Source organism: Crotalus tigris, unplaced genomic scaffold, assembly GCF_016545835.1.
Source record: "Crotalus tigris isolate CLP2741 ecotype Arizona unplaced genomic scaffold, ASM1654583v1 scf7180000020347.5012614909:4044961, whole genome shotgun sequence".
Lineage (NCBI taxonomy): Eukaryota > Metazoa > Chordata > Lepidosauria > Squamata > Viperidae > Crotalus > Crotalus tigris.
Window position 1 is genome coordinate 958,044 of NW_024097978.1, and position 12,582 is coordinate 970,625.

Genomic DNA, 12,582 nt, shown 5'->3' on the forward strand with positions numbered 1-12,582 from the left:
CAGAGCTAAGTACAGGGTCATACAAATATACTAAACATAATCTAATTAAGTTTACTAATTATACAAAAACCAAAATCATACTAACCCTTAATTCTCTTCAAACTTTAACATCATAAGTTTAAACAAATTCATTACTCATAAAATAAATGAAACTAGTTCCATATTTCTTCTGAAAATATTCTATCCATCTTCTCCATACATTGAAATATCTCTCTTGTGAATGGTCCTTTAAATAAGCAGAAATTTTAGCCATTTCTGCTAAGTTAGAAACCTTAAGTACCCATTCTTCTAAAGAAGGCAGAGTATCCTTCTTCCAATATTGACCCACCAATAACCTTGCTGCTCTTATTAAATTCAACATTAAAATAGTTTCTTTAACATCAAAATCCACAAAAATACCCCAAAGAAATAACTGGGGAGTAAACTTAATCTTCCTTTTAAAAACCTTTTGAATGTTCCACCAAATCATAATCCAGAAGGCTTTAATATTTTTACAAGTCCACCAAACATGAAAATAGGTTGCATCCAAGCAACCGCATCTCCAACATTTAGGTTGCACATTCGGGTACATACAAGACAACTTTTTAGGATCCAGATGCCATCTATAAAACATTTTATAAAAATTTTCCCTCAAATTTTGAGCTTGCGTAAATTTAACATTTCTAATTCAAATTACCTTCCATAAGTCCAATGAAATCGGTTCCTGAATGTTCTGGGCCCATTTAATCATACAATCTTTTACCAACTCTGTTTCCGAATCCAATTTTATTAACTCATTATAAATTCTTTTAATGTGGGCATGTTTCTCATCCTTAATCTGAGTTACCAAATTTTCATCTACTAAAGTAATTCCCACTTTCTTATCTAAAGTCCATCTCTCCACTATTTGCAAATATTGAAACCATGATTGTAAAATATTTTCTTGCCTTAGCACATCTGAAGACTTTAGTTGCCAGTCAGTACCTGACCAAATAAGTAACTCTTTATACGAAATATTATCAAACTTCACCCCCTTAGAAACTCCCTGAATTGCTTGTCCAGGAATTCCCCAAATAGGTATTTTATAATTTAACTTAAGCTAAATTTCATTTTTGATGTGTGCCGTTGTGCCCACAGTAAAAAAAATGACAATAAAGATTATTTATCTTATCTTTATTTCATCTCTGAGATGAGAGTGGGGAGCAAATGCACTGTCAAACACAGGTAAGCCTAACTGTATAATTGTGAATTACTTAAATAAATGGTATGACTAAAAATAAGATGTAGATAAATAAAGAAGATACATCAGCCTCTATTGGTCATCAGAGTTTTTCTAGAACACATTTAGTTTTAACACTAGCAATTAGATTCCTTTTTTATTTAAAATGGAAAATCCTCACAAAATTTCTTAAAAGTTAGCATCAATACTATAATAAGCATTAAGATCTCACAACACTCTCTGTAGCTCATGTAGGTTTATTGATTGAGAATTTGAATTGGAATACTATTGTACCCTGATTTAGCTTTCTGTTACCAGGTGGTATAGGTATGATGTGCTCGCTCAGTGAACAAGGGAAACAACTGGCGGTCCAAGTTTCTAACATCTTGGGGATGGATATCTGTGGCATCGACCTCCTTATGAAGGATGATGGCTCGTTCTGCGTCTGTGAGGCCAATGCAAATGTAGGTTTCATTGCCTTTGACAAGGCTTGCAATCTAGATGTAGCTGGTATCATAGCGGACTATGCCGCTTCACTGCTTCCTCCCGGTCGCTTGACACGACGCATGTCCTTGCTCTCTGTGGTATCCACAGCTAGCGAGACTAGCGAGCCAGAGCTGGGACCTCCAGCTAGTGCCACTGTCGACAATATGAGTGCTAGCTCCAGCTCTGTCGACAGCGACCCTGAAACCACAGAGAGAGAGTTGCTCACCAAGCTGCCGGGGGGGATATTCAATATGAACCAGCTAATAGCCAATGAGATTAAGCTCCTAGTGGAGTAATGCCACATGTAAATAACTATGACCAACTTTCTTGTAAATTTTTTTAAAATACAACCAACTTGTAGTACTGTTTATTGGAAGCAGCTTATGGAGGTGAGGTGAGGGTTTTAACTTGGGGAATCAGAATCAAAACATGCATGTTCTATGAATGCTGCTTTTGTTACCTATTAATCTTACAGAACATATGTTTAGTTGTTATTTTTAACAACTATTTTTCATTTGATAATATTCTGTTTAAAGTCTGCATTGGGAAATGGGAGAAAAAAACTCGATAAAACTTCTGTTTTTGATAGGGATGCCATTATGATCTTTGAACTCATATGAAAATGTTTCATCTTGATTTATGATATTTGCAACTGGAAAGGTTGATGCTACAAAAGCACCCATGAATTAATACTTTGCCAACCATCCCCTCACCTCATTGGAGCTCATTCTTGTTATTATATGCCATTTGCTTTATGTCCTATAGGAGTGGAGAGAAATTAGAACAGCCATTTTTTTATTTCGTTCAAAGGTTCTAAATATCAGCATTTCTATTATCAATAAGATCTGTAAAATTGTATCCTGACAAACAGTCCACAATGGCCTATGAAATTCCAGACTTTAAGCAGTTTTACAGGGTGCAACTTTGATTAGTTCAACACGAGCTTTTGAAATAAACCTGCAACTTCTGCCATTTCTGTATTAACAGATGTCCGCATGCTTAGATTTAAAACCAAATTCACTTTCCTTGGGAGAAAAAAATTACTATGTATCTGGATTTTAAAAATAATCTTAAAACCTAGCTTCAGGTCAGGAAAGGGAGAAACTGTGTAAAATTCAGTTTGGGCTATTGGCAGAAGTGGCATGTTTTCTTTTGCACAAGAACTGAGATAAACAGCACTGTTAACTTTTGGTGTACAAAATAATGTTTAATCCAATATGAAAAAGAATAACACTAGTTTAAAACAAATGTGCATTGACTTGTATTTGTTAGTGTTTTAGTCCTTTTTGCAAGATATATACTGTGTTACTGTTTCATTTTTAATACATGCTCGTCCAACACTTCTTTCTCCATGCCTATATCTTTAACAGGGGCCCAATTTGAAAAATACCTGTACTACTCAACATCACCACTAATAGTAACAAACTTATACAAAAAAATCTGATACCTAGAAAATATGGGAGGGGTGTGGAGGAGGGTTGAAATGGTTGCAAATTTCAAAACTATATTTTGTAAATTTAATGCATCACTATTATTGATAGTAGCTTTCCTTTATAGAAGGCATTAAAATCTAAAGTGGCCTGATTTACCAAGGATAAATGCTGAAAGAAACAAGAAGGTTTTGGTTTTGGTTTTGGGAAACACTTTGCCAGTAAGGCCCAGCCAGAATGGGAATATGATTTAACACCACCAGTGTGTGGATCTCAGTCCCCTTTGTATGTGTCTGTATTTTGCTTTGTTTTTGTCAATAATTTTTGTCTGTCCAGTTCGTCAGTCTTTTTTCCAGAATGCCTGATGATCTCCTCTCCCAGTCCATCCCTGATACTTCTGGCTGTGCATTTTCTTATTAAATTTGGTAAAAGAACCAAAACAACAGCTTTTGGTCTGTTTTAATGGCCTCATTTTCCTCCTCCTCACCCATTTCTCACTCATTTATTTACTTTGGAGTTTATACCGTATTAAAATTATAGAAAAATGTAAATAAAATTCTGTTACTTTAAAAATAGCCATCCACAACACGACACAGTATAATGTTTGTAACAGCAAGTTGGCTTATGAAAGGGTTTTGGAGGGTGGGCAGCTTCTGTGTGCAGGGTGGTTTTGTCTCAGTGCTTCAGAATAGCAATTTACCCTCCAGAGCTCTGAGCTTCATTCCACTGGCCAACTTCACCACTCAGCTGTCTTAACTTTCACTTGGGTATTAAACACCACTTGTGAACACTTTACAGAGACACTAAGAATAAATAGAAAAGTGTTAGGCTGCTTTCATGAAGGTTGATCATGCCTATTTGTACAGTTTTTTAAAATGCAATAATGATATTTTTGTAGAATTAAATGTTATTGTTAAAAGCAAAATAGAAGGATGATTGTTGGCATTAGCTGAAGAAGCAAAAGCAATATTTTAGAGTGTGTAGGTTGAAGAAAAATACAAAAGTTTCCATTTAAAAAAAAACAAAGAAAAAGAAAACCTCCAAGTAGCTTTCTTTCCTTTTGCTTTGTCGCCTTTCACCCCTTTGTTAACTAGATGTGTGCCTTCTAAAATACAGGATTCTTTAAAGGATTGCACATCTTTCAGAAACATGAGCAAAGAATTAACCTTAACTGGCAGAAAAATGTTGCAACATTCACAAGAAACAAAGTTGACTCCAGAAGAAGCTTGACAACTCTGATACTTCTGATTTGGGTTATCTGAGTTTCTCCACTGTTTGAGGAAAACAGTTTGTGACAAATGTTTTCCACATGAAACTTTTTCAAAGTATATAGACCCAATTTACACCACTATAAATGCAATGGAATGTCACATAAAATTTGTTCTGAATCGTACACAATGAGCACATTAAGGGATTTTATATTTTGGTTTATCTGTTTGCCATGTGATGGCCATGTGTGTGTTGTGGTTATATTGGAAAGATGGAAAAGAGACTGAATAACGTTTGGTTAAAGAAAAGTCTCACACATTGTTGAAATAGAACCTAGCATTGCATGTTAAAATCACTTAAGAAATTCTATGCTTGAAAAAAATGGGTTGATACATTCCCTCCTTACGTAATGTAACTTTAAAAAAAATGTTGTAGAAGAAGTTTTAAAAATATTACTATTGGTAAAGAAAATGAATTGAGTTTCTAATAACTAGGGTTTAAGTTCTGTAGAGAGTACTGCTACACATCACACTTCCCAGGAAAAAAAATATTGACAAGTATATTAAGAGTACCAACATTACTTATCATAATTTGAAATTAACAACTAGGAAAACAGAATTGAACAACTGGGAAAATAGAAGCTGTAGTGAATTTCAGCACAGTCAGTGATTACATATAGCACTCAAATGGAACCAGATTTGGGGGTTGGATGGTAATGATGGAGTTCGATGGTGTACTGTGTGTTTTGTTTGTGCTTTTATTTTACAGATGCTATGTTTATACTTTTTTTACTGTATAGAATTACAGGTTGTATTTGTAGCTTTGTATCTTCTCAGATTTTATATTGTTGATAAAACTTTCATTCTGGAACACTTTGGTAGAGCATTAATAACAGATGTTGGGAGGACAGCATATTTGTGGACTACTTTTGTTGTTGTTGTGTTCCACCAAACTTTCAACTTGTCGGATCAAACAACATTGACTTTGTTCAGCAATTTATCATAGAAGATATGTCAAGAAAAATGCTTTGAACCTGTGAAGTTTGGAAAAAAAATAAAAAGACAGTTTTAGAAGTGCTGCATTGGACATGTATGAGACTTGATGAATACTATTTTAAACTTCACATCTTCCCATTTAATAAAAGCAGAGCTCAAGTTGGTTAAATGTATAAGGGTTTAAACTATGTAAGATGTATCAACATGTACAATTCTTTCTCATGGCTCACTCTTTTTGAGAAGGTTTATGAGCTATTTGGCTGGTGTGAGACTCACGACCCACTCCTGTTCTCTCTATGGAATTGTAGGTGCTCAGACAGGTAACCTCTGCTGCTACTGTCTCTTTCATTTTTAATTTTTCACTGTTCTAGGAATTTGTAAAATATTATAGAATTTATGACAAAAGGTTATCTTTTTGCTTTCTTTTTCTTTTTTTAATATATATTTGAGTGTATTGATATTGGAGGGTGAATTTTGGGATGTTCTGATGGTGGCTTGGGCCATCGTTGGAAATTTCTGTATTCCTCAAGTTACAGTTTTCAGTTGAATGTCTTTTATTTGTTTAATGCATTGTCAATAACTTGATGTTTTGGGGTGGGAATTTGTAACACTTAAGGAACCACTGTGTAATACATATTCTTTTTTTCTGAAAGTTCTAACAATTCACACTTTCTTACTGTTCTTTGCAAAACTTTTCAGGAGCCAAAAAAGTCAAACAATCCAGAGAAAAACTTCCCTTCTCCCCTTTCTGGTGACAAGAGAGAGAGAGAGAGAGAGAGAGAGCGCTTGTGAAAATCCTTGAGAATGTTCCTCCCTAAACTTCCCCCCCCTGTGGTAAAACAATAAACGCAGAAGCCTGGTGGCATCCAATACCGACCCCTTGGCAGGTAACTTTCAGCTCTTGATCATCCCATATTAGCTAACGCTACTTTTCTTTCTTCTCTCCCTCAATCATAATATGATTACATAATATAATATGTAAAAGATTAATTGTTTTGAAGCAAATGGTATTTCTTTTCTTGTTTTTCATTTTGTATATATTTAGCAGAATTAAACTTTAAAGCTTGTTGTGATCCATGTGTTCAAGTAGGATCATAGCAAGACAAATTTAAGCAGTGTACAGTGACAGAAAGAAGGGATGGGATGGGATGTAACTCCTCAGATTCTGCCATCTCGATCTTCCCATGTATCTATCTCTTCTTGCTGCCCCTTCCCCCAATATACATTCTTGGCTTAAGTTTTACAGGGCTTTGATTCTTTCCAGGGGCACAGTCAGCACAAAACTAATCAGCATCAATTAACAGGTACGAAAATAGGAGTAAAAAGTTTATATAATTTTCTATTTCTTATAGCAGGGCTTGGATGGAGGCATTGTGTACTTGTGAAAAGTCAGAGGTTTTATTTCTGGAATTTTCCATATGGGTTGCTCAGTATACTGCTATTTATTGGTAATAATAACAATCTGAATAACTTCTTAATATTTTATATTTGATTTAATATCCAAATTTCTGCATAAACATACAACAGCAATGACATAACCAGTGGAAGAAATAATTGCTAATATGAAAGAATAAAATGTTTCAGATGAACACTCCCCCAAATGATTTTGCATGTGAGCTCACACGTCTTATTACAAGAAAAATGTTTTCTTTTGTCAGTTTAATTTTATAGATATATGCTTTGAAATTTAAAAGAGCCAATATATTCAGCTAAAATAGATTAAAATAGATGAAAAGTAGTATTTTTATGTGGAAGATTTGATAGATACTGTTACACTACTATTTCTCTAGCTTCTATTTTTCACAAATACTTAATCTCTCCCTGACATAGCTAACTTTTTTGCAAATTTATTTGGAACAAAAAATGGCTACTCTGCAAAACTCTTATCAAATTGTCTTCCCTTTTTATTTTTGACCCAGAGGCATTGCAAAAGGGAGAAATACTAGATTAAAATTGGCTGTTGAACAGACTTTTTTGTCCTTCTCTTGCCAATTTTTAGGCTTTTTGACACAATCTGAATCCTACTTTCCTACTTGAAAAAGCTAAACAAGAGAATTGTAAATTGTTCCTTATCATTGTCAAAGCCCATGCAAATTAGCGGTTGCTGAATTGGTGGAGAAGAGGAAAAGTGATATCAAAATAATAGGAGCCTGTGTATGCTGTTCAACAAAATTAAATTTTCACTTTGCTTGCACTAAAAGGGCAATCCAATGAGGCAGATATTTGACACTGCCCAGAGTTCCAGCTTTCAGGAAATGCTATTTTACTTTTTAATGTTCTATGTGAATTAAGTTTGTGAATTGTAGAGTTTGGTTAGAAATATACTTGAAAAAAGAAATAGGGTACTATGAAAGAGGAAAATAATAACTAGGTATGCTTAATGCAACAGAAAATCGTTTGTGTTGAAATGTGATGGTAACATAACAGAAGCATCTGGTAGCATTTGTATTTTTAATCTGCCATGTAATAGCTCCATCTGTAAGGATATCTTCCAAAATTTATTATCTTGGTCTTCTGTCCAATATTTTTCTAAAGGAGATGGGAGGTATGGGAAGAAAGGTTGTAGTGAACTTCATGCCTTTAAAGGATCCCCATTGTATGATTTTTCTGTGAGCTGAACAAGAACTTCTTCTATATGCCCTTGTGCTGCAACAGAATAATAAAACTGGTAGGTGGCAGCAGAAGAAGGAGCTTATACAGATGGCACCCGAGAACAGAGAATGCTGCCATGTGGGGAGAGATGGATTCCAAAATATTAGCTGATGTAACGTGCAAAGATGAGAGACAGCTTCCTTGACTTGTTACTCTGCATGGTGAGTCTGACCCTTGATCAGTTCTTATTCACCATAACGGATATGTTAAATCCACATTTCTGTTTAATCTGGAATACTGACTAAGGGAGCTGGCAAATTTAGGTATTTCTCTTGATTTCTTTATCACTTCCTTAAAAAGAATTGTAAGCCATTATTCTCAACTTTTTTCCTTTAACAACTACATCCTTATGTTAACTATACAAAAGTGATGTTGGAGATGAATTATCACTTTCTTCTATCCTGCATTGATGATTCTATTCATGCGCATAGAAATGAAATTGTCACTAAGGATGGGAAATATGTTTACAGCGTGAATAGGATGAGAATGAAGCAATTTCTTAGGAACACTTATCTCCATAAGACTATTTGCCCAGAGGAAATATGCTGTGTGAAACAGAAAACTAGGAATAGAATTCATTAAGAAGAAAATTTCAGCATCTAAATAAATCACAAACAAAAATGTGTGCTCTAAAAAGATCAAAATTAATTTCCTTTGGCTCTAATATTTTCTTTATTAGTCTTTTCAAAATCATGCTTTGAACCTCCCAATTTTTGAAGCTTATTAGAAATTAGTTGTAGCACTGCAAAATTGTGAATCAGAAAATTTCTTTTAGCTGTTGTTAATAGTGTAAGAGGCATATCATGCTTAATCTCAGAGTTGTGTATTAAGCACAGTGTAAATCATTCAGTATCTTATAATTTGAAGAACTTTCTGTGACAATAACAATAATTTCCTCACAGGTGAATTACTGTGATAATTGTAAGAATCTATGTAGTACTTTCATTTCTAGGAAAGTTGTCCTAGGAGGAGCAATTTATTTGTGGTGCCATATATGTGAATGTGGTATGCAATTTGACAAAGTTATCTCAAGGATTTTATCATATGCAAAAGAGGAATGTAAAGGAAAGAGGAAGGAAGGGAGTGAAGGAAAGAGAAAGAAAAGAAAGAAAGAAAAGAAAAAATCACAAAGGAATATAAGTGGTTTGCATTATTCAATATTGTATTAAAAGCTACATTAGTAGCATTTAAGTAGCCGTTTCCTACTCTTTAAATGTCTTAGGCACATTACTCTACAATATCTTCATAAAAGATTTAGATGAGGGAATAGAAGGTGAACTCATCAAATTTGCAGACAACACTAAGCTGGCAGGAATAGCCAACACCCCAGAAGATAGGCTCAAGATCCAGAAAGATCTCAACTGACTTGAACCCTAGGCCCTATCTAACAAAATGAAATTCAATGATGAGAAAAGTAAGGTTTTACCCTTAGGCAAGAAAAATCAAATATACAAATTAAGTGAAAATTGGCTCAATAGCAGTAGCTGCAAGAGGGTTCTTGAAGTCTTAGTGAACAATCACTTAAATATGAGCCAGCAATGTGCAATCCTAGACTGCATTAACAGAGGAATAGAATCAAGATCACGTGAAGTGTTAATACCACTTTATAAGGCAGGGATCTTCAAACGTGGCCCTTTTATGACTTGTGAACTTCAACTCTAGTTTTGGTTATAACAATACAAAAAAGATGACTAGGGAACTGAGGTAAAACAAATGAAGAACGAGGTCTGTGACAACTCGCCACGGCCAACTTTCTGTGGTCAACTTGCCACGAGACAGCTTGCCATCACCAACCCGCCATGGGACAATTTGCCGCAGAACAAGAGTTACACTAATATTGAATAAATAGTGGAATAGAACCATTAAAGAAAGAATGCCAAAGGAGGGACAAAATGAAATGTGAATGACAAAAATTAAAATAATGTTTTAATAATTTTAAATAATTAAATGTTCTCCGTAGACATTCTCAACAGAGGGCAGGATTGGCTGTATTTTTCATGCCAAACCATGCAAGCTTATATCGTTAGCTCTGTAGAGGTTGGGAATAATCTGGTCTTGTATTTTATTGCCCATTCAATATCCTGTTGTGGAACAACAGACAGATATGCTAAATAGGTGTGTTGTTATGATCTGATTTTGAGGATGGATTTGTCCAAAACTGAATCCAATCCTGCTCTTTCAGCTCTGTAGCATGGCATTTGATATAAACACTTGAAAGATTTCTTGGTTGCTATAGTGCATGATTTGGTTCTTGGTTGCTATGATGCATGATTTGCCAACTCTCTGCAGTCAACTCACCACGAGACAACTTGCCATGGGACACGATCAACCTACCATGGGACAATTCGATGCGGAACAAGAGCTACACTAATATTGAATAAATAATGACATAGAATCATTAAAGAAAGAATGCCAAAGGAGGGACAAAATGAAATGTGAATGACAAAAATTAAAATATTTTTAAAATTATTTTAAATAATTAAATTGAATTGTTGAATTGTCCCACAGTGTCCCATGGCGAATTGGCCATGGCAAGTTGTCCCGTGGTGAATTGGCCATGGTGAGTTGGCCGCAGCAAGTTGTCCCATTCTTTGAAGAATGGTTGCAGAAATTGGGTATGTCTAGTTTAGTGAAAAGAAGGACTAGGGTGATATTTTAACAGTGTTCCAATATTTGAGAGATTGCAACAAAGAAGAGTGGGTCCACTTATTTTCCACAGCCCCAGAAAGCAAGACAAGAAGCAATGGTTGGAATTTAACCAAGGAGAGAAGCAATCTAGAATTAAGAAATTTCCTGACAGTGAGAACAATCAACCAGTGGAACGGCTTGCCTTCAGAAGTTGTGGGTGCTCCATCACTGGAGCCTTTTAAAAAGAGACTGGACAGCTATTTGTCTGAAATGATATAGGATTTCCTGCTTGAGCAAAACCTTGGACTAGAAGACCACCAGAGTCCCTTCCAATTTTGTTAATGTTTTTTGCATATCTGGTTTGTATTTCACTAAAATTCCTGCTGTATCTCTGATAAGTGTGATATGATACATAATTCTAATACTAGTCTGTTTCATTGTAAGGAAAAAGATATATATATAAATTATAAATATTCTTATATTCCATTTTGTTTTTTTTTTTCCTTTTTATAAAATACACCCCAAAATATACAGTGTTTCTTTGAGAATAAAAGCAAATAATAATGCTAATTGGCTAATGATAAATAAAGCACTACAGCTTGTGATGGAATGGCAAAACAACTGTTAAAACTTAAGTGAAAAAAAATAACAAGATAGGTTTAACCAGACATAAACTAGAGTTACACCTTTTTGATAGCATCAGATCCACTCAGAACTTTTTCGCTAATTTGGTGTTTGTTCTGCAGTCTCATTTCCCACCTGGTCAGGTATCATATTTTAAAAATATAGTTGATCTCTATAAAAGCATTTTTAAATTAGTGTAATTGCTGCACAAGAGCAACTTCATGGGAAAGAGTTATCGATGGGAAGGCAAGGATTGACCTCACTTTGCCTTCCATGCTACAGTTTTCCCCTTGCAAATGCTTACATGGTAAAAAGATTTTGAAAATGTTTCATTGGTACTTTATCCTCTTCCCTCAGACATACCAAAAGTTAACAGGAACAATGACAGCATGTGCCAGCTGTCTCCACTTCTCCACTGATATGTAGCCTTGGACAACACTAGTCTGAGTAAATGTGCCCTGAAAAAGGTGATTTCCCAGTTATACTCTGATAGGTCACAAGGTGATAATAATGAATCCACAGTCATCCATTGAAGCAGCTCTTTTTTGGTCACAATGCCTACCCTCAGGAATACTGTACCTACAAGATGAGATTTCAAAGCACTGAAGATCTAGATGGGCTCCAGGGTATGGGGTTGGGAGGTTGAACGGACCATGAGATGTTATTTTTGAATGTTTATTAGAATTATTGTAGAATCCATTGTAGGCTGTTAAGCTTCTATTGATATTGGATTTTGTATTTTTGATATATTGTTAATTACCCAGAGTCACATCTGCAAGATGGGCAGATATATAAATCAATATATATTAAATGTATTTTAATATTTCCCATATGTCCTATACTGAAACTTGCATCCAAGTCAAATGTTGCAAGTTTGTTTGAAGTGTTTGAATTCCTCAGGTGTCAGTTCTTGTATCTTGACCATGTTGATTGGGTTTCGGGAGAAATATTTCCTGCTATTTTAAGTGTTTAATTTTACATCACCTAGTTACCGTGTTTCCCCCAAAATAAGACCCATCCAGATTGCCTGATTTTTTTGGGGTGGGCATAATATAAGCCCTACCCCAAAAATAAGCCCAGGGGGGTGGGCATGGCCAGCACAAAAGGCGGCAAGTTTGTAGGGGCTAATGGTGTCCAGCAGCAGCAGCAGCCCGCTGGCCCCTTGGTGCAACACAGGTAAGTCCAAGCGTGGAGGCAGAGGCGAGGGAAGGCAGGCGATCTGGACGTGCCTGGTTCACGGGAGGCTTGTGCGGTGGCACTGGCAGCCAGGCAGAGGCAGAGGCATGGAAGAGGCAGGTGATCCTATTGGGCTGTGCAGCCACCTGCCCTGGCGTGGCTGCAAGGAAGTCAAGAGACAATG

General features: G+C 35.5%; 1 protein-coding gene across 3 annotated transcripts in view; it reads left to right on the forward strand.

Moving 5' to 3' along the window:
• The window catches only part of RIMKLB (ribosomal modification protein rimK like family member B), an 83,354-nt gene extending 72,605 nt beyond the window's left edge, over positions 1-10,749 (forward strand). The window contains exons 7-9 of one of the 3 annotated variants that reach the window (XR_005559565.1): positions 1,517-1,662; positions 4,231-8,131; positions 10,690-10,749. Coding sequence is in view for 2 of the 3 variants with exons in the window: in XM_039366669.1 (XP_039222603.1) it covers positions 1,517-1,980 (464 nt within the window). In the remaining variant the exon portion in view is untranslated. Of the gene's footprint in view, positions 1-1,516; positions 9,054-10,689 lie in introns of those variants that run through there. The other 2 variants (XM_039366670.1, XM_039366669.1) reach the window with 2 other exon arrangements.
• Positions 10,750-12,582: the final 1,833 nt, after the last annotated feature.